Here is a 26,858-nt window from a genome sequence, read left to right as displayed (position 1 = left end):
CAACACTCACTACCAAGTTTCAAACTGCCTCTGGAAGCAACGTCAGCACAAGAACTGTTCGTCGGGAGCTTCATGAAATGGGTTTCTATGGCCGAGCAGCCGCACACAAGCCTAAGATCACCATGCGCAATGCCAAACGTCGGCTGGAGTGGTGTAAATGCCTTTTATGCTCACGTCGAGGCAAGCAACACTGAAGCATGCATGAAAGCACCAGCTGTTCCGGACGACTGTGTGATCCCGCTCGCCGTAGCCGATGTGAGCAAGACCTTTAAACAGGTCAACATTCACAAGGCCACAGGGCCAGACGGATTACCAGGACGTGTTCTCAGAGCATGCGCTTAACACTTTTTTTATTTTCTTAATAACTGCATTGTTGGTTAAGGGCTTGTAAGTACGTATTTTACTCTAAGGTCTACACCTGTTGTATTCAGCGCACGTGGCAAATAACATTTGATTTGATGTGTCTTCACTGACATTTTTAACCTCTCCCTGTAATACCTACATGTTTCAAGCATAACACCATAGTCCCTGTGCCCAAGACCCTAGACCCACTCCAATTCGCATACCGCCCCAACAGATCCACAGATAACGCAATCACAATCGCACCCCACACTGTCCTTTCCCACCTGGACAAAAGGAACACCTACGTGAGAATGCTGTTCATTGACTACAGCTCAGCGTTCAACACCATAGTGCCCACAAAGCTCATCACTAAGCTAAGGACCCTGGGACTAAACACCTCCCTCTGCAACTGGATCCTGGACTTCCTGACGGGCTGTCCCCAGGTGGTAAGGGTAGGCAACAACACATCTGCCACGCTGATCTTCAACACGGGGGCCCCTCAGGGGTGTGTGCTCAGTCCCCTCCTGTACTCCCTGTTCACCCACGACTGCGTGGCCAAGCACGACTCCAACACCATCATTAAGTTTGCTGACGACACAACAGTGGTAGGCCTGATCACCGACAACGATGAAACAGCCTATAGGGAGGAGGTCAGAGACCTGGCAGTGTGGTGCCAGGACAACAACCTCTCCCTCAACGTGAGCAAGACAAAGGAGCTGATCATGGACTACAGGAAAAGGAGGGCTGAACACGCTCCCATTCACATTGAAAGGGCTGTAGTGGAGCGGGTCGAGAGTTTCAAGTTCCAAACTTTTATGGTCCAAACACACCAAGACAATCGTGAAGAGGGCATGACAACACCTTTTCCCTCTCAGGAAACTAAAAAGATTTGGCATGGGTCCCCAGCTGCACCATCAAGAGCATCCTGAACAGTTGCATCACCACCTGGTATGGTAACTGCTAGGCATCTGACCGTAAGGCTCTACAGAGGGTAGTGCGTACGGCCCAGTACATCACTGGGGCCAAGCTTCCTGCCATACAGGACCTATATACTAGGCTTTGTCAGAGGAAGGCCCAAAAAATTGTCAAAGACTCCAGTCACCCAAGTCATAGACTGTTCTCTCTGCTACCGCACGGCAAGCGGTACCGGAGCGCCAAGTCTAGGTCCAAAAGGCTCCTTAATAGCTTCTACCCCCAAGCCATAAGACTGCTGAACAATTAATCAAATGGCCACCCAGACTATTTACATTGACCAACCCCCCTTTGTTTTTACACTGCTGCTACTCGCTGTTTATTATCTATGCATAGTCACTTTACCCCTACCTACATGTACAAATTACCTCGACTAACCTGTACCCCCGCACATTGACTCGGTACCGTTACCCCCTGTATATAGCCTCGTTCTTGTTATTTTATTGTGTAACTTTAATTATTTTTTAACTTCAGTTTATTTAGTAAATATTTTCTTAACTCTATTTCTTGAACTGCATTGTTGGTTAAGGGCTTGTAAGTAAGCATTTTACGGTGAGGTCTACACCTGTTGTATTCGGCGCATGTGACAAATACAATTTGATTTGATTTGATTTGTAAAGCTCGCCACCATTGGTCTCTGGAGCAGTGGAAACGTGTTCTCTGGAGTGATGAATCACGCATCACCATCTGGCAGTCCCACGCACGAATCTGGGTTTGGAGGATGCCAGGAGAACGCTACCTGCCCCAATGCATAGTGCCAACTGTAAAGTTTGGTGGAGGAGGAATAATGGTCTGGGGCTGTTTTTCATGGTTTGGGCTAGGCCCCTTAGTTCCAGTGAAGGGAAATCTTAACGCTACAGCATACAATGACATTCTAGACAATTCTGTGCTTCTAACTTTGAGTCAACAGTTTGGGGAAGGCCCTTTCCTGTTTCAGCATGACAATGCCGCCGTGCACAAAGTGAGGTCCATACAGAAATGATTTGTCGAGATTGGTGTGGAAAAACTTGACTGGCCTGCACAGAGCCCTGACCTCAACCCCATCGAACACCTTTGCAATTAATTGGAAAGCCGACTGCGAGCCAGGTCTAATCGCCCAACATCAGTCCCCGACCTCACTAATGCTCGTTGCTGAATGGAAGCAAGTCCCCGCAGCAATGTTCCAACATCTAGTGGAAAGCCTTCCCAGAAGTGTGGAGGCTGTTATAGCAGCAAAGGGGGGACCAACTCCATATTAATGCCCGTGATTTTTTAATTAGATGTTCGACGAGCAGGTATCCACATACCATGCCTTCGGAAAGTATTCAGACCACTTGACTTTTCCACATTTTGTTACTTTACAGCCTTATTCTAAAATTGATTAAAAAAAAAAAAATCATCAGCAATCTACACAAAATACCCCATAATGACTAAGTGAAAACAGGTTTTTAGAAATGTTAGCACATTTATAAAAAATAAAAAACAGAAATATCTTATTTACATAAGTATTCAGACCCTTTGCTATGAGACTCGAAATTGAGCTCAGGTGCATCCTGTTTCCATTGATCATCCTTGAGATTTCTACAACTTGATTGGAGTCCACCTGTGGTAAATTCAATTGATTGGACATGATTTGGAAAGGCACACACCTGTCTATATAAGGTCCCACAGTTGACAGTACATGTCAGAGCAAAAACCAAGCCATGAGGCACAGATCTGGGGAAGGGTACCAATCGCTTTTTGCAGCATAGAAGATCCCCAAGAACACAGTGGCCTCCATCATTCTTAAATGGAAGAAGTTTGGAACCACCAAGACTCTTCCTAGAGCTGGCCGCCCGGCCAAACTGAGCAATCGGGGGAGAAGGGCCTTGGTCAGGGAGGTGAACCCGATGGTCACTCTGACAGAGCTCTAGAGTTCCTCTGTGGAGATGGGAGAACATTCCAGAAGGAAAATCAGACTCTCACACTGCAAGAGGAACGTGCCAACAAAGATTGAAGCGTGACTCAACTGTAGGGAATGTAACAAAGAAACTGCTAGGTACGACAAACACACGACATCAAGTGTTATTTCAAGAAAGGCCAGTACAACATATGTGAGCTGCTTGTGCTGACAGTTCGAGTTGCCAGATTTCCATGTATTTATTCTGGTGGTTCTCTTCATCTGCTCTACTGGTTAGTTCAGAGCAGATACCATCCACCTGTGTGATTCTCTCTTCATCTGCTCTACTGGTTAGTTCAGAGCAGATCCCATCCACCTGTGTGATTCTCTCTTCATCTGCTCTACTGGTTAGTTCAGAGCAGATCCCATCCACCTGTATGATTCTCTCTTCATCTGCTCTAAAGGGAGGGAGGGAAAGAGAGGGAGGGAGGGAAAGAGAGAAGAAGACAGGGAGGGAGGGAGGAGAGAAGAAGACAGGGAGGGAGGGAGGGAGGGAGGGCAGAGACAGGGAGGGAGGGAGGGAGGGAGGGAGGGAGGGAGGGAGGGAGGGAGGGAGGGAGGGAGGGAGGGAGGGAGGGAGGGAGGGAGAAGAAGACAGGGAGGGAGGGAGGGAGGGAGAGAGAGAAGAAGACAGGGAGGGAGGGAGGGAGGGGAGACAGGGAGGGAGGAGGGAGGGAGGGAGGGGAGAGACAGGGAGGGAGGGAAGGAGGAGAGAAGAAGACAGGGAGGGAGGGAGGGAGGGAGGGAGGGAGGGAGGGAGGGAGGGAGGGAGGGAGGAGAGAAGAAGACATGGAGGGAGGGAGGGAGGGAGGAGAGAAGAAGACAGGGAGGGAGGGAGGAGAGAAGAAGACAAGGAGGGAAGCAGTGAGAGGAGAGACATAGGGAGGGAGGGAGGAGAGAAGAAGACAGGGAGGGAGGGAGGGAAGGAGGAGAGAAGAAGACCGGGAGGGAGGGAGGCAGCGAGAGGAGAGACAGGGAGGGAGGGAGGAGAGAAGAAGACAGGGAGGGAGAGAGGGAAGGAGGAGAGAAGAAGACCGGGAGGGAGGGAGGCAGCGAGAGGAGAGACAGGGAGGGAGGGAGGAGAGAAGAAGACAGGGAGGGAGGCAGCGAGGAGAGAGACAGGGAGGGAGGGTCTCTCCTCAGGAGAGGACAGGGCTGTGTCTCAAATGGCACTATGGGCCCTGGTCAAAAGTAATGCTCTACATAGGGAATAGGGTGCCATTTGGGATACAGCCTCCTTCTTCCACCACCATCGGTCTCCACTCAGGACTAGAGAGGTCCGGATAGGACAGGAGGAGCTATCTACCTGCTAGAACCGAGAGCAAGGTGTCAAGCCCTCCTCCCATTGTCAACAGGACCACATCAGAGGGAGAATAGCCCCTGTATCCCTCCTCCCATTGTCAACAGGACCACATCAGAGGGAGAATAGCCTCTGTATCCCTCCTCCCCTCCATCCCTCCCTTCCTTCCTGACTTCCCACCTCTCATTCTCTTTCTCTGCTTGTATTGACTGGAAGGGCTACAGGCCTGTTTTATCCCCCCCCCCCTTCCTCTATGGCCTGCTGAATTGTCCCCTTGAGGTGTTTATAGGCTAGCTGACTGGATGTTGGATCAAAGGATCCTCTTTAAATAAATGTGGCCTATCTGCTGTGACCTTTTCAAAGAATAATAATAATAATAGTAATAATAATAATAATAATAATAATAATCTACAAGAGAAAAACAGTTGAGATAAGTGGTAGAATAAGCAGAGTCTCTCCCTCTCTGAGTGAAGGAATACATGAATGATCCTCTGGGCTCCCGAGTGGCGCAGTGGTCTAAGGCACTGCATCTCAGTGCTTGAGGCGTCACTACAGACCCCCCTGGTTCGATTCCAGGCTGTATCACAACCGGCCGTGATTGGGAGTCCCATAGGGCGGCGCACAATTGGCCCAGCATGTTTGGCCGGTGTAGGCCGTCATTGTAAATAAGAATTTGTTCTTAACTGACTTGCCTAGTTAAATAAAGGTAAAATAAAAAAATTAAATTAAATTGACAACAAGATGGGCTGAGTTGAAGAAGTAACATCAGATCGGCACGGCCTTGCTTGCTGTTTGGGGTTTTAGGCTGGGTTTCTGTATAGCACTTTGTGACATCTGCTGATGTAAAAAAGGGCTTTATAAATACATTTGATTGATTGCTTTTGAGGATCATCACACTGGAGTAAATGATAATCTCACAGATAATCATCTTGAGGACGTGAGCTGTGTGTTTATGGAAAAGTGACACATGACAGACAAGCGGTTTGATTAGAAAAGCTTGTTATTTCAACATCTTAGAAGAACATTAGAGACACCAAAACAGTAGTTCAGAAGCAGTAGAACAGGTCCAAACCAAGACAGGCCCGCCCTCACATCACCTCACATCAGGCTTCAGTTGGGATTGTGCTGGGTGCAAATGAGCACACTTTTTTAGTCTCTCTCAGATATGTACAGTATTTATATGGGACGCATCCCAAATGCCACCCTATTCCCTATGTAGTGCACTACTTTTGACCAGGGCCCAAAGTAGTGCACTATGTAGGGAATAGGGTGCCATTAGGGACGTAAACATGGAGTAGGGTGAAGTTGCCCCAGACGCTGATCTTAAGGTGTCCGCATGCTTCCCAGCCAAAACAGTTTGGAAGTGTTTGTGCATGTACTGTATTATTTGTGATGTTTTTTGTTTGTTTTGGACTTCGGTGAGGTTCTTTTTCGGCTTTTCAGGCAAACAAAACATTTTCTGGAGTCAAGCCGAAGTTTGGAGCCAAAATCTACACCCCTTCGTCTGTGATTGGTCAGCAGTAGGGATTCTTCAATAGAGTACCACAGTATGAGTCATAATACCCATAAAACCTAGCGGTCAAACAGGAAAATGGTTCCAATTGTTTTTCCACCATTCATTTTTCCCATTGTTTTTTTTTTAAACACTTAAAATAAGGGCTGTGTTTTGTGTAGGTTTACCCTGGCATGACGTTTTGATAACCGTGCAAATCTTTCTAGGACAAGTTTACTTTTATCAAGGTGATTTACCCCCCCAAAAAATTATGCTAATTAGGCTATCATAAAGAACTACAAATGCCATGATGATTTTTACATTTACATTTTAGTCATTTAGCAGACGCTCTTATCCAGAGCGACTTACAGTTAGTGAGTGCATACATTATTATTATATATATTTTTTCATACTGGCCCCCCCGTGGGAAACTGCCGAATCGAGGCAAAGGTAAGAATCTCTGGATTAACTATCTAATGTTAGCTAAATGTACTAATGAATAAAATGGAATATTCAGTGAAAGGTCTTGCGCAAGTTTTAAATTGACACAATACCTGTTAGCAAAGGTGTCAGCTAGAGATGACATGCAGGAGCTTGCAGGGATTTGTAGTCTTGCATGATGTCTACTTTGATGCAAATTAGCATTTTAGAATCTGAGAGTAAATAGTAACCTTGTCCGAGAGAGATTTACATGGTTATCAAAACATCCCGCCAGGGTTAGCCTACACGAAACACAGCCCTTATTTTAAGTGTTTCTAAAATCCCCTATGTCATGGTGGAAAAATGATTGGAACCATTTCCCTGTTTGACCGCTAGGTTTTCTGGGTATTATGACACCTCCACTGTGAGGCTCTGTAAAGTCTTTGTTGTCATTCAATGTGAAACGACTCATTTTCATGCACATGTTTTCATTGAGAAATACTGCACCAAACATCTTAGACGTTAAATTGCAGTGGTTTAAAGTACTTTAGTAAAAACTATTTCAAGTACTGCTTAAGTCGTTTTGGGGGGTATTTGTACTTTACTTTACTATTTATATTTTTGACGACTTTTACTTCACTACATTCCTAAAAGAAAATAATATACTTTTTATTACATACATTTTCCCTGACACCAAAAACTACTCGTTACATTTTGAATGCTTAGCAGGACAGGAAAATGCTCATCCCAGGTCCTCCCTACTGCCTCTGATCTGGCGAACTAACTAAACAGAAATGCGTCGTTTGTAAATGATGTCTGAGTGTTGGAGTGTGCCCCTGGCTATCCGTTAATTAAAACGACAAGAACATTGTGCCGTCTGGTTTGCTTAATATAAGGAATTTGAAATGATTTTGACTTTTACTTTTGATACTTAAGTATATTTTAGCAATTACATTTACTTTTGATTGTTAAGTATATTTCAAACCAAATATTTTTAGACTTTTACTCAAGTAGGATTTTACTGGGTGACATTCACTTTTACTTGAGTCATTTTCTATTATGATATCTTTACTTTTACTCAAGTATGACAATTGAGTACTTTTTCCACCACTGTAAAATTGCATGACTAACTAAGATCTCCTCGGCAAAAACGTAAAAATTTATGACAGATTTCTTGAGTTATCTTAGATTAATTCAGACTATTTTCAGGAAGTGTATACGGACTACGGCATCTCAAAATGGACAAACCGTATTATTGCCGCATTATTCTGTTTTTTCAAGCGAAGGTCTTTTAAGGGCGTATGCGAGGACGCTCGTTCGGTTCGGCTAGCCGACTTCGGCCAGGCCTTGCTGAAGCCTTTAGATACATTTTTCATTTCCCCCATTAACAGTTGAGGTTAGGATCTGGGGGGGAATCTGATCCTAGATCAGTGCCTAGGGGCAACTTCTACCTGGAGCTCTAGTAATAGTGATATTAATGTGTATATATTATAATATTATAATTATTATTATAATATATATATATATATATATATATATATATATTTTTTTTTATTATGTGTAATATGCTCTAGTAATAGCAATAGTGTCCTGGGGATCAGGGACTGTGGTATGGGACACAGACCTGGGTTCAAATACTACTTTTAATCTTTCAAATATTTTTGAGCGTTTGCTCTAGCCTGCCAAGAATGCCAGACAGACAGGGTTTTTCCCGTTCTGGGACTATTTTATTGGTCCATTAAACCAGGCATGCTCAATCAAGCTCAGATAACGTATTTTTGTTTTATTATTCTGCATAGTATTTGAACCCAGGTCTGGTGAGAGATCAGTCAGGAGAAGAAAAGCGGATGAACTGATTATGAAAACAAGTCAGAATCCCATAGGTCCTATTCCCTCTATAGTGCCCTACTTTGGACCAGGGCCAATAGAGACATGATTGACAATAGACAAAGCAAACAGACGCTTCTAATTTCTGCAGGCATTTCAGGCATACCTTTAAAAAAAAAAAAAAAAGAAACTCTATCAACATCACAGCCAGATCATTAAAAGAAACATGTAATAACACATTACCATATATTGTGACCCTTGACCTTTTAAACACATAGTATAGCAACACGCTATAAAACAACCATCAAAAGTTACAGCAACATTAACCTCATTCCCAGGCTCAAGTGCTACTGAGAGAGCCAGCTGGTGGAAAAGATTACAGCAATATTCTCTATTTTTTCTCACTCTCTGTTAGTAGAGACTAGAGACGTTAGCCGGTACGTGCCATTTTGTTGCCATTGCATTTTCCCAACGGTTCCCTTTGTCTTTGTTTGTGAGTCCCAAATGCCACCATATATGGGCCCTGGTCAAAAGTAGTGCACTACACATGGTGCCATTTGGGACGCCCCCTTTGCGTCTCTCCCATCCCATCATGACAGTGCATAACAATAGACTCTCTCCAACCCAGCCGCAACAAGGGAGGGGGGTTTTCACAGGAAGTACATTCCTCTACTGGCTCGTTGGGAGCCCAATCTGTCTTTCCACCCATGTGTTCTACAGACACCACGACAGCGTTTCAAATCGTACCCTATTCCCTATATAGTGCAGTGCTTTTGACCAGAGCCCTGATCAAAAGTAGTGCACTATATAGGGAAAAGGGTACCATTTGGGACACATACCATCTCTGGTTCAAAAGGGTTCAGTGCTTCAGAAAATAATAAGATAATAGCAGTGTAAAAGGTTAAATAGCCTTAGCCCTGACAGATGAGGACACTTTAACAGCTGTCTGTCTAACAGTGTACCAACAATATGAGCGTAAGTTACTAGTGATTTGGTGTGGAGGACGTAGGTTCTTATGAAGACTGGAGCAACTGTAAAACACCAGCCTACTACAGAAGTCAAAGTGATGGACAGAGCAGGAGGAGGAGGAGGAGGAGGAGGAGGAGGAGGAGGAGGAGGAGGAGGAGGAGGAGGAGGAGGAGGAGGAGGAGGAGGAGGGAACGCAGGGGGAGGAGGAGGAGGAGGGGAACGCAGGGGGAAAGATGGCAGGCAGATGGAGAGACTGAAAAATAAGATGGGATCATCTCATCTTGTGCAAATCAGTGTTCGAGGGAAAAGATGAAAGGCACTTTTCAGTTACAACAAGTTTTCAACAATAAGAACAGGTATAATAAGGTATTCTCTGCTGGAAAATAGTATCTGTGTAAGGAGTGAAGATGAAGGTCACTGACAAACTAAATGAGTCATCAATAAATGCAACACAGGCAATACATCAGGAACAAACAAAACCAATCACACCAATAATCTAAACCAGTAATATGAGCTGCATTCAGATGCTATTTACCGTACATGTAATAAAACAGTGATCTCTTCTCTCCTATTTAAGGCAACAGTGATTCATTTGTTGTGAACGTCACCATCCATCATGTGACAATATGACAATACAAACCACACATACTGTCCGGACCAGTGTTTCCCAACCCTGGTCCTCCAGTAGTACACATTTATATTGTAACCCTGGACAAACACACCTCATTCAACTCATTGAGGGCTTGATGATTAGTTGACAAGTTGAATCAGGTGTGCTTGTCCAAGGTTACAATAAACATTTGTACTGTTGGGGGTACTCGAGGACCAGGGTTGGGGAAAACTGGTCTGGACCGTTCCAAACAGTTAATGTTTCCTATTTCCAGCACACATGTAGAGAGAGAAATCCGGCCCTCTAGTGGGATCCACTGGTACTTCACCATGGGAATCTCTTGCAACGTTTATAGTTTTCAAGTTTCTAGGACTTTTAGACAAGGTGCCATTTCCACACAACTGGCCTTGGAACAACCCAGTAAAAGGGGTCGGGAACCACATAAAACAAGGTCTCCTCTCTTGTCTACAAAACACGAGTAATCTTTGGAATGATGCCTTTTTAAAAACAGAGTATAAAACCACCTAAATAAAGAAATACTTTATTTTCCCTTGTGTAGAAAAACAAAAGCCTTGGTTTAATCGTGTGTCTCTCGGAGAGCTCAGTGGCTTGAACCCATAGAGGTTTGGACCCATAGAGGTTGGGGAGGCTGGAGATTACAGTCCATTTAACGGTCAGTCAGTCCAGTAAAGTTCTGGGTGGGCTTTCTGACACCAACATCCAGGGTCTCTACTCCCTTCATTCTGATCCAGCAAATCCACTGGGGGCGGATAAAAAAAAGGTCTGTGTCCCAAGTGGCAACCTATTCCCTATATAGTGCACTACTTTTGACCAGAACCCAATAGGCACTATATAGGAATTGGGTGCCAGCCATCAACCAAGCCTCGGGAGAACCTAATATGCTACGATAATATTGCCTTCTGTATGTTTTCATGGCGACCCTCACTTCCCAGAAGTATCAGTGGGGTTGTATTCTGTCTCTCCTGAGGAAACCTGAGAGATCCTGCGTGTTGAGCCCCACAGCCGACGGGAGAACTGACCCGAGCGCACCTAGGAGGGAGGGAGGGAGAGAGAGAGAGAGAGAGAGAGAGAGAGAGAGAGAGAGAGAGAGAGAGAGAGAAACAGGTCTCTGAGCACTGACTGAGCATGTGTTGAAACTAGGGGAATGTAACTATCAGGGATGTTATTGAACTAAAGATCCTTGTTATCATCTAACATGAAATACATATGGGATAGAAAATTAGGTGCAATTGCTTTATGGAATAGGGTGCCATTTGGGATGCAGACGTTACCTCCTCTGGTTTCCCGGCCCCCACCACGATGAGCTTTCCATCCTCCAGGCCCACCAGGATGTGGCTGCTCTCTTTGGTCACCGACACACTCCTCACAGCCACCTTCAACGCCAGGGGAGACACAGCCAGCACCAGACTGACACACACACACACACACACACACTCACTTATTAATGAATGTTATGGAAGGTGGTGTAGTCTAATTGAACTCTAATTGAAGTGTATACTGATGATGGCCATACACACTGTGTTGCATGTCTCACCTGTGCAGGTGTCTGATGTGTAGGTTTCCCTGCTGGGTTCCCAGGATGATGTAATCAGGGACCAGGTAGAGAACTGTCACCTGTTCCTCCAGGCTGACAGACGACAGCAGACAGCCGTTCACAGAGTAAACATGGAGGGAGTACTTCTCCTTTAATACAGGACAGAGAGAGAGAGAGAGAGAGAGAGAGAGAGAGAGAGAGAGAGAGAGAGAGCGAGAGAGAGAGATAGAGAGAGACACACAAAGAGAGGGAAGAGGGGATTATTGAGAGAGATCCAATTAAATGAAATATAAATACGGTGTGTGTGTGCTTGTGTGCATGCAAATGAATGTGTGTGTGTGTTCCGTACCTTCCCAGCAGTGAGTCCCTCCAGGGCGGTCTGTGCCACGATGTGCCCCTCCATGCCCACCTGCAGCTCAGTGACCCGGGCAGGCAGGCAGCTCTCACCGGGTGGACGCAGGGTACGAAGGAACTGGCCACGACGTACACTGTGGATTATCAGAGTACCATCCTGAGAGAGAGAGAGGGGAGAGAGGGGGGGGGGGAGAGAGAGAGAGAGGGGGAAAGAGAGAGAGGGGGGCAAGAGAGAGAGAGGGGGAGGGGAGAGAGAGTAAGAAACCAAATGTGACAGTCTACACCCTGGATCATTTCACTCAAACTGGATTGAAGGGCTCTCTCAAATCACAGATTTCCCCTTTAACACACCATCTCTGACCCCTGACCTCTCACCTTTGACCCAGAGACAGCCATGTCCAGCTCGGTGCTGATTGCCACACAGGTGACCTCCTGGTCGTGTCCACAGAGGACCTGCACTGGACGAGGAGAGAGACCACTGGAGAACCCACCCTGGGAGAGGAGAGAGGGAGAGAGGGAGGGGGGAGAGAGAGAGATGAAACCTTTTTGACTCTCCATCAGAAGACCATTTTACAGAGAAAGTACAAATATGAAGATAATTACAAGATCATTTCTACGCTGCTTATTCTACTAGTGCTACTGATTTTCTAAGACTCGCGATTGTGGAAGAGGAAAGCCTTACCTGCTGCAGAACCTGCCACACGATACAGGATGTGTCCCTGGAACCAGAGATGAGGTAGATACCACAGAGGTCCAGAGCCAGACAAGTCACCACATCTACAGGACAGACATGATACTCATCACTATCAGACATGTTACCAGACATGTTACCCGTCCTCCCTCCCCCCATCCTCCCTCGATCCCCGTCCTCCCTCCCCCCATCCCTCCCCTCCCCGTCCATCCTCCCTCCCTCCCTCCCTCCCCATCCTCCCTCCCTCCCCCATCCTCCCTCCCCCCCATCCTCCCTTCCTCCCCATCCTCCCTCCCCGTCCTCCCTCCCTCCCATCCTCCCTCCCTCCCCATCCTCCCATCCTCCCCCCTCCCTCCCTCCCATCCTCCCCCCTCCCTCCCTCCCTGTCCTCCCTCCCTGTCCTCCCTCCCTGTCCTCCCTCCCTCCCCGTTCTCCCTCCCATCATTATCTTGTAGCTCACCGATGTGTCGGCAGATCTTGCCCACCAGTTTGCCCTTTCCCAGCTGGGTGACTCGGAGGCTGCAGTCCCAGTGTCCTCCGCTGAACAGCAGACGGCCATCGTTAGACACCACCAACACCTTTGTACTGAGCTCTACCCCTGGGAATAAGAGACCGCTCAGGAACCGCTGGGTTCTGCAGGAGGGAGGGAGGGATGGTAGGAAGAGAGGGAGAAAGGAAGAAATGTAAGAGGAAGGGGGGAGGAGAGAGTTAAGAGAGGAGGTGGGAGTTGAGTAAACCTAGTAATAATTTACAATAGCGGGCCTTTAACTGAAGGAAGAGAGGTTGTGATTAGTCCTTTAACATTTTCTAGCAGAAAGATGTTGTCAACCAATGAAAAGTAACTCAAATGTTTCCCATTCAGACTAATCCCAATAAGATACATGTTTATACGTCCACTGTAGTTCTAACGGTCCAGTCCCATAAAACACAAACAGACTTCTCCATCAATTCAAACTTCTGCTTTGAAGTCACATGAATAAAACCAAGCAGCTGAGCTGGGGACCAGATGGGCTGGCGACACACTACACAGCCTGAGTCCCAAATGGCACACTGTTCCCTATTTAGCCCACTCCTTTTGACCAGAGCCCATAAGATCCTGTAGGGCACTATATAGGGAATAGGGTGCCATTTGGGACGCTGTGTGGGGTTCCTCCTTATCCTTCTCTCTGTGTTTAGAGTGGGATTTACATCTGTCATTTCTTGACAGGCATTCTGTAGGGCCACTAACTTACTTGGGATTGGCCACGGTGGGGTCCTTGGTGAAGGTAAAGTAGTTGGCGATGTTCTTATCGTAAGGCAGCCAGCTGTGGGTCCCAATCAGACCGTTAGAACTCACTGTCACCTACAGGGAAGGAAGGGAACAGTCAAAACAAGCCCCATAATGCACTAGGATTCAACAATTCTGGTAACTTTCCCAAAAATCCCCAGGTTTTCCAGAAGTCCTGGTAGCAGTATTCCCAGACTTCCAGTTTATTTCCTCCTCATTCCAGGAGTCTACCAACTGCGATTTCTGGTTAACCTTGGAAAGTTAGTGGAATTTTGCAATCCTATGCTGAACCTCTGTACCCTTTCAACCAAGCAGAAAGGTGAAATGCCTTTAGCACACCTTATTGTGTGTGAATGTGTTGTTTGATGTAGCTGTGTTGAGTGTATGAGAGGCTGGTGTCAGTGAGGTATCAGTGTGTCCCTTCTCTAGTGTGTCTCTGTGTGTCTGATTGTGTTCTCACCAGTACGTCAGAGCCCTGGATGATAAAGGAGCGGTTCTGGTTCCTGGGAACCACCGCCTGGACCAGAGGCCGCCCATCACACACCACCTAGGTGCACACACACACACACACACACACACACACACACACACACACACACACACACACACACACACACACACACACACACACACACACACACAAAATCAACATTTGAATACTGAAGTGGTTATGGTCATTTTAAATGTAGGGGCAATGATATAGACTACTAGAGAAACTTTATGATTCTGATTAAATATAGGAGAAGGATTCCTCTCTACCTCCATAAAAGGGCGTAGTTTGTCGAGCTGTTCAAACAGGTTGGGGGGTAGAGTGTCCATGCGGGCCTGCCTCCTAGAGGCACTCTCTGATGACATACGAGGGGGGTGTGGCTCCTAACAAGAGGGAGAGAGAGACAGGGCACACTAAGTCAGTCACAATGTCCCACTGAGATACTAGCTACAGACAGCTAAGACAGCTAGAAACCCAGAGACCTAGCTACAGACAGCCAGAGAGCTAGCTACAAGACACCCAGAGAGCTAGCTACAAGACACCCAGAGAGCTAGCTACAGACACCCAGAGACCTAGCTACAGACAGCTACAGACAGCCAGAGAGCTAGCTACAAGACACCCAGAGAGCTAGCTACAGACACCCAGAGAGCTAGCTACAGACAGCTACAGACAGCCAGAGAGCTAGCTACAGACACCCAGAGACCTAGCTACAGACAGCTACAGACAGCCAGAGAGCTAGCTACAAGACACCCAGAGAGCTAGCTACAGACACCCAGAGAGCTAGCTACAGACAGCTACAGACAGCCAGAGAGCTAGCTACAAGACACCCAGAGAGCTAGCTACAGACACCCAGAGAGCTAGCTACAGACACCCAGAGAGCTAGCTACAAGACACCCAGAGAGCTAGCTACAGACACCCAGAGACCTAGCTACAGACAGCTACAGGCAGCCAGAGAGCTAGCTACAAGACACCCAGAGAGCTAGCTACAGACACCCAGAGAGCTAGCTACAGACAGCTACAGACAGCCAGAGAGCTAGCTACAGACACCCAGAGAGCTAGCTACAAGACACCCAGAGACCTAGCTACAGACAGCTACAGACAGCCAGAGAGCTAGCTACAGACACCCAGAGAGCTAGCTACAGACAGCCAGAGAGCTAGCTACAGACAGTCAGAGAGCTAGCTACAGACAATCAGAGAGCTAGCTACATACACACAGAGAGCTAGCTACAGACACCCAGAGAGCTAGCTACAGACACACAGAGCGCTAGCTACAGACACCCAGAGAGCTAGCTACAGACACACAGAGAGCTAGCTACAGACACCCAGAGAGCTAGCTACAGTCAGTCAGGGAGCTACAGACAGCCAGATTCACAGACTGATAAACAGTGTTATTCAGTCAAACACAAACACACACACTGGCAGACAGCAGGAGTCATACATACTCTACTCTCCAGACTCAATACAACTATTCCCTCTGGCTTATGGAGGGAGACTATAAATTGAGGGAGTGTTTAACAAATCAAGCAGGACTGTAAATTCAAATGTGACAGGGGTCAGACCTTGACACACACACACACACACACACACACACCTTGAGTAGTTGACAGGGCGTCTGTCCAAAGTTACTGATGATGCCCTCCAGGGCCTTGCGCTCCGTCTCATTGGCTATGGCGTCCAGATCCACCGCACCTACACAAAATAACAGAACAGAATCAAATAGAACACAACACAACAGAACGGAATAGAACAGAACGTAACAGAACAGAACAGAATAGAATAGAACAGAACGTAACAGAACGTAACAGAACAGAACGTAACAGAACGTAACAGAACAGAACAGAACAGAACGTAACAGAACAGAACGTAACAGAACAGAATGTAACAGAACGTAACAGAACAGAACGTAACAGAACAGAACAGAACAGAACTCTATTGTGCAACTCTGATATGGAAATGTACCTAGTTTACATCGTGAGGGAAGCCTATTCCTCATATCACATTGGGAGATGTTGTGAGTCTCAAATTGTACCATTTTCCCTATATAGTGCAGTACTTTTGACTAGGACCCATAGGGTTTTGGTCAAAAGTAGTGAACTATATAGGGAATAGAAGTGCCCTATATAGGGAATAGGGTGCCATTCTCCTTACCTTCATAGGTACAGTAGTAGAAGACATTGAGAGCCTCCACAGCCTTCTCCCCTCTCTGCTTGCAGCCAAAGATCAGGTCAATCCACTCATGGAGGTGAGAGGACACATGCTCACACTCCTACACAATATTGGGACAAATGCATTTGTAAAAGGAAATGTATTTGATTACTTGATTAAAATGTGTCCAATCAGAGAGTGCAGCATGGCTGTGGGGGTTGCACCAGTGTTTCCCCAAAAAAATGTTTTCCAGGCGGGAGGCCTCACCAGAGCCTTCCTGTGTTTCCTGATGAAGTCTTCTCTAGACAAGGCCCATTGTGGTAACAGAACATCAGTCACATTGTCCTGGGTCATCTGCAGACTGCCCAGGTCAAACCCTGCAGTAAACAGACACAGAGACAGTCAATCCTTCCTCAGCTACATAAACAGAGTATCCAACATTTGGTAGGATACGATGCTCTATTAAACACTACGATAGGCCATATTTATGTTGTGTTTATATATTGTGTAACATAAGTTAACATAAATCGTTGAATTCCACTTAGGGTGCTTTTGGAAATGCACTCTGGAAATCTCCTTAGATTTTAGAACACTCTGGTTTGACAGTGCCAGAGCAGAATAATTGATTCGTTAATTGATGAATCCGAGAGCAATACGCTCTGAATTTACGAACGGACAATCTGACAATGTTCTGAATTTACGAATGGCCCAGAGTGACACTCCAGAGTGAGTTCGCTAACACAGCCTTTATTCTTCCTCATTTGAAGGGAACACAGCCTTAGTCTTCCTCATGTGAAGGGAACACAGCCTTAGTCTTCCTCACGTGAAGGGAACACAGCCTTAGTCTTCCTCACGTGAAGGGAACACAGTCTTAGTCTTCCTCACGTGAATGGAACACAGCATTAGTCTTCCTCACGTGAAGATCACACACAGCCTTAGTTTTCCCTCACGTGAAGTGGAGTGCTACTCACCGTTGATGTTCTGCAGGAACTCTGGAAAGTAGAAGAACTCAGGGATGAGCTCTTTGACGTCAGCGGGGCTCTCCATGCGAGCCTGCCAGGCTGCTGCTACAGAGTGGAACTGACGGTCTGCACAGTCAAACCTGCAACACACACAGCCAGGAAGCACACAGTTCAAATGGAACAGTCACACACACACACACCTTGAAGTAGTGTTAGATTAATACTTTACACCCTCATACAACTTCAAACACTACCACACTCCCTTCCACAGCTCCATACACCCTGATACACACTCGTGTCTTCACACAACCCAATATACACCCACATCCACACACGCCCTGCAAGATGTGGAAGGTGGTGAAGGGGTTACTGTACCCTGCCCCCCTGCAAGATGTGGAGGGTGGTGAAGGGGTTACTGTACCTGCCCCCCTGCAAGATGTGGAGGGTGGTGAAGGGGTTACAGTACCTGCCGCTCTGCAGCTGGATGTGGAGGGTGGTGAAGGGTTCCATTCGGATCATGTAGTGCATGACTCCTGCTGCGTTAGAGTAGTGTGTTCCATAGTGGAACTTATCTATCGTGCCGGTTGAGTCCTCAAAGCTCTCATACCTGATCAGACAAGATGATGAAAATGGTGCCATGCATTAATAGGAATCACAATGACTTAAACATTAAACACATGCAGTAACAAAGTGTATTTGTGGAGCATGTATACTGTGTATAATACTCGTCATAATAAACCAGACTAAATGCAGATATAATAGATATAATAGGGTAAGCTTGTGTTTTAAGAGAACTGGAGATGATGTAGGCTGAGTCCCAAATGGCACCCTATTCCCTACATAGTGCACTACTTTTGACCGGAGCCACCTATTCCCTGGTTCAAAATGGTGACATACATAGGGAATAGGGTGGCATCTGGGACAGAGCTCTGCGGTTCTCTGTGTGAGGTTACTGCAGTACTCACTTCTCCCTGACGTTCTGTGCGTGGCGGGAGTTGACTACTCCGACGGGTTTAGACAGGTCTCTGAACACGGCTGGGTCCTCCAGGTCCAGAACTGGAGAGGTGTAGTCACTCAGCACCCATGGGAACTGGACACAACCCAACACAGAGACACCATTAGATTACACTGGACTACAGCATAAATGCTGTTAGTTCGTTTGTTCCTGCATTCATTCATAGATTCAATGATTCATTCATTCATTTATTCTTCTGTCCATTCATTCGTTCATTCATTTATTCCTTTGTTCATTCATTCATTCATTCATTCATTCGTTAATTCATTCATTCCGTGGTCCTCTGTAGCTCAGCTGGTAGAGCACGGCGCTTATAACGCCAAGGTAGTGGGTTCGATCCCCGGGACCACCCATACACAAAAAAATAATAATAATAATGTATGCACGCATGACTGTAAGTCGCTTTGGATAAAAGCGTCTGCTAAATGGCATATTATTATTATTATATTATTCCTCCATCCATCCATCCATTCCTCCCTCACTCACTCACTGGTTTACTGGACAGGGACTTACCACAGGGTACTGAGACAGGTCGTTGTAGGTACGTCCAGAGATGGTGTTCAGTTGCATCAGATATTCAAAGTTGGAAATCTCTCTGCATACCCATCTCTAATGACACACATAAACAGCAGCTTCCTCTTAGTTTCGCAGACATTTCTGACACATCATCATCTGAGACTCATTCAATAACATATTACTGAGGTAATATAGTTTTCTATTGTAACACACAGGTTGCATCCCAAATGGCACCCTATTTCCTACATAGTGCACTGCTTTTGCACCACAGCCCTATGGACCCTGGTCAAAAGTAGTGCACTATATAGGGAATAGGGTGTCATTTTGGGATGCAGTCAGAGTTATCAGCTGTACCTGTGTGAGTCCAGAAGCCTTGAGGAGCTCCTGAGGAGAGCGGGAGCCGAAATAGAAGAGGTTGGGGGGCCGCAGCCCCAGGATCCTAGAGTACACCATGTTCCTCACCTGGGGGGTCGGGGACAGGTTATAGATGTCTCTTACAGTGGTCCTTTTCAAATCACTTCACATTATCATTACCATTGGTATCAAATAATGATACAATTCCACATCTTTCACAGGTATTGGGGTCAACACTGTGGTACAAAGACAGTGGAGGCTGGTGCCACTTTAAAATCGGAGGACGGGCTCGGCTGGAAACGGAATGAATGGAATGGTATCAGACACAAAGACATGGTTTCTTTGTGTTTGATACCAATACATTCCCTCCATTCCAGCCATTACTAGGAGCCGTCCTCCCCTCATTAGCCTTCATTAGCCTTCTGTTGTATTTTTGACTTTATGTTTTTTACCCCATATGTAACTCTGTGTTGTTTTTATCGCACTGCTTTGCTTTATCTTGGCCAGGTCGCAGTTGTAAATGAGAACTTGTTCTCAACTGGCTTACCTGGTTAAATAAAGGTGAAAAAAGTAAAAAAAGACCGCAGGCCCTTGAATTGTATCAGTTAGACTAGAGACACACCTTCTTCTTGAAGTTGATGAAGTAGTGTGACTGGTCGATGAAGAACATCTCCACAGCAGAGCGACGCAGGTTGTATCGTCTCAGGTGCACCTCTCTCAGCTGAGACAGGGGCCGCTTGAAATCAAACCCAATTCCTGGATAGAAGACGTTTGTCAACAACAACTCTTTCAGATTAAATTGTATCATGATGTCAGCAGTGACTGTTCTTTAACGTAACCGGAGAATGATGCATACACAAATACGATCCTCTGGACAGATGAAGCCTAGTCCTGGACTAGAAAGCATGCCGAATGGAGAATCTCCATTGATATAGCTTTACGGTCCCAGACTAGGTTTAATCTGTGTCCGGGAAACTGCCCCATAGTGTTCATTGCCAGACGTCTCAGTCCTCACCCTCTTCCGTCTCCTCCTTCTCACTGCTGGCGTCGTAGAAGTAGAGGTGATGTGTGGTGACCTCCAGACGACCCGGAACCACTGCCACGATGGTGATGAGCTCACAGTCCTCCGACAGAACCAGCTTCTCCTTCTGACTGTCGTCCTCCCCCTCCACCCTGAGGAACAGATAGACAAAACACTTGTTGTATCAGATGAATATTCCACCACTAGCATTTCTGATTCAACTAACCAAGGGCATGAATATTCCACCACTAGCATTTCTGATTCAACTAACCAAGGGCATGAATATTCCACCACTAGCATTTCTGATTCAACTAACCAAGGGCATGAATATTCCACCACTAGCATTTCTGATTCAACTAACCAAGGGCATGAATATTCCACCACTAGCATTTCTAATTCAAATAACGAAGGGCTTGCTGATTATTTTACTAGTTGAATCAGGTGCGGAGATTGATATGTGGAGTGGATAGTGGGTGGAGATCAAGTCACTCACTTGTTGTCCAGAAAGACAATGTCCTCTTCTCCTAACTGGTCGTCCTCCATGTCACTCACTTTGGCCTCCTTGGCAACAGCCAATGGGAGGGGTTCTGAACTGCGAGGGCTATCAGCTCCTGATGTGGAGAGAAGCAGACAGACAATACATTTCTACTGAACCTGAACACACTCTCACAAACCTATATTACCTGAGCAGAGATTCGTGATGATTAGTTTTTTTTTAATGATGTTGTTAAGTTTAAAATGCCAAACTAATTTTCCAATCTTGGGAAAATAAAGGTCTTCTAATCTAATTTAATCGAATGTTACCTGAACACAGATTTTAAACACATCTTCAAAACACAGCAGTGCCCTGAGCTAACCTGCACACGAAAACAGAACACCTACCAATTTAAAGTTTGGAAACTTGCTTCTGCTCAACGAAAGCAATTTACTGAAATGTTGTAGACATGACTACAACGTCATAACACGGCAAGCACATTAACTCCTAGCATGCGATGTATATTTCTCATCTCATAAGGCATACCCATATTGTCTCTGGAGGCGCTGGCTTCCAGGTGAGCGTCATAGTGGTAGTTGGGCACAAGTTTCAGACGCATCTTAGAATACGTCTCCGCACTGGACAACTTCCATTTCACCTCTAGTGGCACTCTGAGGTAGAAATCACAGTAGATTCCGGTCAGGCACAAAGCACCACAACAAAGCTTACAATGTGACATTAGTGGTTGAGTCCATCCGGTTTAGGGCAAAGCTTCCATTATATGTTGATCTAGGGTCAGTTTTGCACTTTAACCCCTAATGGTTAAAGGAGTTGTTCACTATTTTGCCACATGATGTTAGATGGTTCCTCACCTTGAAAGTAACCTATGAGCCAAGAGAAACTGTAATCCAGGGTTCAGTTTTCTTTAAACAGCCATTACAAACTTAAGCTAACTTTAGCCACCACTAGCTAAAAATCAATGGAAGTGATGGGGGCATGTGAGCATGTATTTTTTATTTTTTAAAGGCCAAATCACCTTTAATTAACATCAAATTAAATATGGAGTTGATTTCAGGTGATTTGGAGAGTTTTTTTTTTTACATGCTCACATGCCCCATCACGTCCATAGATTTTTTGCTAGCGGTGGGTAAAGTTTGCTGAAGTTTGTAATGGCGGATTAAAGAAAACTGCACCATGGATGACAGTTTATCCTGGTGGCCCATAGACTACTTTCAGGGTGAGGAACCATCTAACATCATGTTGTAAAATTGTGAACTACTCCTTTAATGTTAGGACATGGGGAAGGTAACCAGAGCCTAGATATACGCCTTACGGCAACAGATAGATATAAAAGACACATAGAGATAAGGTCTGTACTACTTTTAGGATCTGACCAGAGCGCTATGGGCCTTGGTCAAAAGTAGTGCACTACCTAGTGAATAGGGTGCCATTTGGGACGCACACACAGATACAGATACGATAGAGTCAGACCTGTGTGCCCAGGCCCCTCTCTCGCTTGTGAGCAGCCTGCGGAGGGACTTCCAGTGGCGCCACACCACCCCCTGCTGGCCGGAGCTCTGTTTCTGACCACTGTGGTAACGGCTGTTTTCACTGCGTACCCGCCTCAGGTACGGGTCCAATATCACCTCCTGTATGAGCCCCCCCCCCCCACACACACACACACACATACACACACAGACCCCCCACACACACACACACAGACCCCCCCCACCCCACACACACACACACAGACCCCCCACCCCACACACACACACACAGACCCCCCCCCACACACACACACACAGACCCCCCCCACCCCACACACACACACACAGACCCCCCCCACCCCCCACACACACACACAGAAATACCTGTAGGTTAGTGACCAATCAGCAATACAAGCACAAACCAAGTTCTACTGGGTTGATAATACACTGCCTCAAAATACCTCTAGATCACCATAATATCATGAATACAGTAGAACTAGATACTAAATAAAACAACGTTTCAAGCCACATAATATTGACTTGATATTGATGTCATAATAGAGGTCATTTCATAATGGACACGAGTGGGCTGTACTAGGACTTCATTAGAGTTCCACCAAAGAGTCTGTCTGAGGATGACAAATGCTACTAGCATTATTTACCTGGAACTTGTCTTTGCTGTAGGCCCGCTCTTTGTCCCGCTGTATGGCAGTGCTCATCAGGTCATCAAAGCATGAGTTCCAGAAGTTAGACATGAGGTCATGACTCTTGCCAAACGTATCCAGTTCATACTGCTCCATGGTGGGCTGCACCTACACATTACATACACACATTACATACAATAATGTTATATACCACCTACACATTACATACAGTAATGTCACTGAGCTGCCCAGTGACACAAGCCTACCAGACGAGCTAAACCACTTCTATGCTCGCTTCGAGGCAAGCAACACTGAAGCATGCATGAGAGCACCAGCTGTTCCAGATGACTATGTGATCACGCTCTCCGTAGCCGATGTGAGTAAGACTTTTAAGCAGGTCAACATTTACAAGGCCGCAGGGCCAGACGGATTACCAGGACGTGTACTCCGAGCATGTGCTGACCAACTGGCAAGTGTCTTCACTGACATTTTCAACATGTCCCTGACTGAGTCTGTAATACCAACATGTTTCAAGCAGACCACCATAGTCCCCGTGCCCAAGGACTCTAAGATAACCTGCCTAAATGACTACCGACCCGTAGCACTGACCTCTGTAGCCATGAAGTGCTTTGAAAGGCTGGTCATGGCTCACATCAACAGCATTAACCCAGAAACCCTAGACCCACTCCAATTCGCATACTGCCCCAACAGATCCACAGATGATGCAATCTCTATTGCACTCCACACTGCCCTTTCCCACCTGGACAAGAGGAACACCTACGTGAGAATGCTATTCATTGACTACAGCTCAGCATTCAACACCATAGTGCCCTCTAAGCTCATCACTAAGCTAAGGATCCTGGGACTAAACACCTCCCTCTGCAACTGGATCCTGGACTTCCTGACGGGCCGCCCCCAGGTGGTAAGGGTAGGTAACAACACATCTGCCACACTGATCCTCAACACGGGGGCCCTCAGGGGTGCGTGCTCAGTCCCCTCCTGTACTCCCTGTTCACCCACGACTGCATGGCCAGGCACGACTCCAACACCATCATTAAGTTTGCCGACGACACAACAGTGGTAGGCCTGATCACCGACAACGATGAGACAGCCTATAGGGAGGAGGTCAGAGACCTGGCCGTGTGGTGCCAGGACAACAACCTCTCCCTCAACGTGACCAAGACAAAGGAGATGATTGTGGACTACAGGAAAAAAAAGAGGACTGAGCATGCCCCCATTCTCATCGACGGGGCTGTAGTGGAACAGGTTGAGAGCTTCAAGTTCCTTGGTGTCCACATCACCAACGAACTATCATGGTCCAAACACACCAAGACAGTCGTGAAGAGGGCATGACAAAGCCTATTCCCCCTCAGGAGACTGAAAAGATTTGGCATGGGTCCTCAGATCCTCAAAAAATTATACAGCTGCACCATCGAAAGCATCCTGACTGGTTGCATCACCGCCTGGTATGGCAACTGCTTGGCCTCCGACCGCAAGGCACTACAGAGGGTAGTGCGTACGGCCTAGTACATCACTGGGGCCAAGCTTCCTGCCATCCAGGACCTCTATACCAGGCGGTGTCAGAGGAAGGCCCTCAAAATTGTCAAAGACTCCAGCCACCCTAGTCATAGACTGTTCTCTCTGCTACCGCACGGCAAGCGGTACCGGAGTGCCAAGTCTAGGTCCAAAAGACTTCTCAACAGCTTCTACTCCCAAGCCATAAGACTCCTGAACAGCTAATCATGGCTACCCGGACTATTTGCACTGCCCCCCCACCCCATCCTTTTACGCTGCTGCTACTCTGTTAATTATTTATGCATAGTCACTTTAACTCTACCCACATGTACATATTACTTCAACTACCTCAACTAGCCGGTGCCCCCGACATTGACTCTGCACCGTACCCCCCTGTATATATAGCCTCCCTACTGTTATTTTATTTTACTTCTGCTCTTTTTTTCTCAACACTTTTTTTGTTGTTGTTTTATTTTTACTTTTTTGGTTAAAAAGAAATGCACTGTTGGTTAAGGGCTGTAAGTAAGCATTTCACTGTAATGTCTGCACCTGTTTTATTCGGCGCATGTGGCCAATAAAATTTGATTTGATTTGTTATATACCACCTACACATTACATACACACATTATATAGTATATTATATAGTATATTAGTATATTAGTATATAGTATATTATATAGTAATTATACAGTAATGTTATATACTACCTATACATTATATACAGTAATGTTATATACCACCTACACATTATATACAATCATGTTATATACCACCTACACATTATATACAGTAATATTATATACTACCTATACATTATATACAGTAATGTTATATACCACCTACACATTATATACAGTAATGTTATATACCACCTATACATTATATACAGTAATATTATATACTACCTATACATTATATACAGTAATATTATATACTACCTATACATTATATACAGTAATATTATATACTACCTACACATTATATACAGTAATGTTATATACCACCTACACATTATATACAGTAATATTATATACTACCTATACATGATATACAGTAATGTTATATACCACCTATACATTATATACAGTAATATTATATACTACCTACACATTATATACAGTAATATTATATACTACCTACACATTATATACAGTAATATTATATACCACCTATACATTATATACAGTAATATTATATACTACCTACACATTATATACAGTAATATTATATACTACCTATACATTATATAGAGTAATATTATATACTACCTATACATTATATACAGTAATGTTATATACCACCTATACATTATATATGGACATAATGCTAACATAAGCTGATAAACGGGCACACACGCACACGAGCATGCACGAACAGACACACACACACAGACAGACACACACAGACAGACAGACACACACACACACACACACACACACACACACAGACAGACACACACAGACAGACACACAGACAGACACACACACACACACACACAGACCGACACACACACAGACAGACACACACACAGACAGACACACACACACAAACTGTTGCTCAAAGACTGGGAGCATAAGTCAAAACTGGGCTCTACTGCCAGATCTATGACATGCTAATATATTCTGTAATTTCTATATACAAGAGATCTAAACAAAACAGATTTATGATTATACACTGTCACACACATTCATAATAAATCCTCAGCTGAACTGAGGGGGAGACGTCTGTTTGGCTTCATATCATCAAACCTCTTGGTCTGCTAGGTGGCTTCTCTTCCATTACATTCACATGGTAAAGAGAAGGTAAACATTCAGATTCTGTTCTCATTTCTAAACTGGGAGAGGAGTCACTCTCTTGGGGAAAAAGTCCCGGTCTTCCATCCACGTACCTCCAGTGTGTAGACTAGGGGGTAAATAATGAGAGGAGAACCAGAGAACACAATGCGGATGACACTGAACAGACAGATTATCTGTCCCTGGTTTAGAAAGAAGGATGCCTCAGCCTGTCTAGAAATACTAGCCTGAGACAAGAGACAAACAGCAACACCGCATTCAGTAGCAGCACCTACAGAATCAGTTCCTGAACTAAAGAAGAGAAGTGTACAAGCTAATGTTTTTAGCCTGTCCAGGGACGACCAAGGGACTACGGAGGAAAACGAGCAGTCCAGCTAACTACGGCACTGTCTGAGACGTTGATTATAATGCATTGTCCGAGGCCTGTGTGGTCCAGCCGTTACAGCACACATGTATGCCAGACTCGGCATGGGTTCGAATCCGTCCCACTGCCCTTTGACTCAACCTTCCCCGTCTTTCCAACCACTTACTATCTCTTCAATAAAACAAACTCAACCAATAAAGAGAGTAGTGGGACTGAACCACTCCTTAAAAAAATACCTTTATTAGCCATTGTCTGTGTGAAATAAATCAGGTCCCAAATAACACACTATTCTCTTCATACCCCCATAGATGGCTTAGCTGACAACGGCACAAAAACCATGTGCACACTACGGGCGGCAGG

General features: G+C 45.6%; 1 protein-coding gene across 5 annotated transcripts in view; it reads right to left on the bottom strand.

Moving 5' to 3' along the window:
• Positions 1–10,020: 10,020 nt before the first annotated feature.
• Positions 10,021–26,858, bottom strand: part of LOC121556912 (neurobeachin-like protein 2) — a 110,773-nt gene continuing 93,935 nt past the window's right edge. For all 5 annotated transcript variants that reach the window (XM_045208571.1, XM_045208572.1, XM_045208574.1 and 2 more), the window contains 24 exons: positions 22,845–22,994; positions 22,187–22,344; positions 21,242–21,366; positions 20,714–20,831; positions 20,215–20,372; positions 19,822–19,955; positions 19,200–19,307; positions 18,843–18,938; positions 18,280–18,404; positions 17,781–17,921; positions 17,324–17,454; positions 16,620–16,729; positions 16,356–16,473; positions 15,799–15,896; positions 14,477–14,590; positions 14,178–14,264; positions 13,683–13,792; positions 12,911–13,083; positions 12,442–12,536; positions 12,135–12,251; positions 11,755–11,916; positions 11,406–11,554; positions 11,143–11,278; positions 10,021–10,900 (listed from right to left, as the gene is read on the bottom strand). In XM_045208571.1, the coding sequence (XP_045064506.1) occupies positions 10,793–10,900; positions 11,143–11,278; positions 11,406–11,554; positions 11,755–11,916; positions 12,135–12,251; positions 12,442–12,536; positions 12,911–13,083; positions 13,683–13,792; positions 14,178–14,264; positions 14,477–14,590; positions 15,799–15,896; positions 16,356–16,473; positions 16,620–16,729; positions 17,324–17,454; positions 17,781–17,921; positions 18,280–18,404; positions 18,843–18,938; positions 19,200–19,307; positions 19,822–19,955; positions 20,215–20,372; positions 20,714–20,831; positions 21,242–21,366; positions 22,187–22,344; positions 22,845–22,994 (3,021 nt within the window). In that variant the 3' untranslated portion in view covers positions 10,021–10,792. The remainder of the gene's footprint in view (positions 10,901–11,142; positions 11,279–11,405; positions 11,555–11,754; positions 11,917–12,134; positions 12,252–12,441; positions 12,537–12,910; positions 13,084–13,682; positions 13,793–14,177; positions 14,265–14,476; positions 14,591–15,798; positions 15,897–16,355; positions 16,474–16,619; positions 16,730–17,323; positions 17,455–17,780; positions 17,922–18,279; positions 18,405–18,842; positions 18,939–19,199; positions 19,308–19,821; positions 19,956–20,214; positions 20,373–20,713; positions 20,832–21,241; positions 21,367–22,186; positions 22,345–22,844; positions 22,995–26,858) is intronic.

The sequence above is a fragment of the Coregonus clupeaformis genome, chromosome 28 (assembly GCF_020615455.1).
Source record: "Coregonus clupeaformis isolate EN_2021a chromosome 28, ASM2061545v1, whole genome shotgun sequence".
Lineage (NCBI taxonomy): Eukaryota > Metazoa > Chordata > Actinopteri > Salmoniformes > Salmonidae > Coregonus > Coregonus clupeaformis.
The sequence above is the reverse complement of the archived record's forward strand: the minus strand, read 5'-3'. Positions and strand labels throughout refer to the sequence as shown.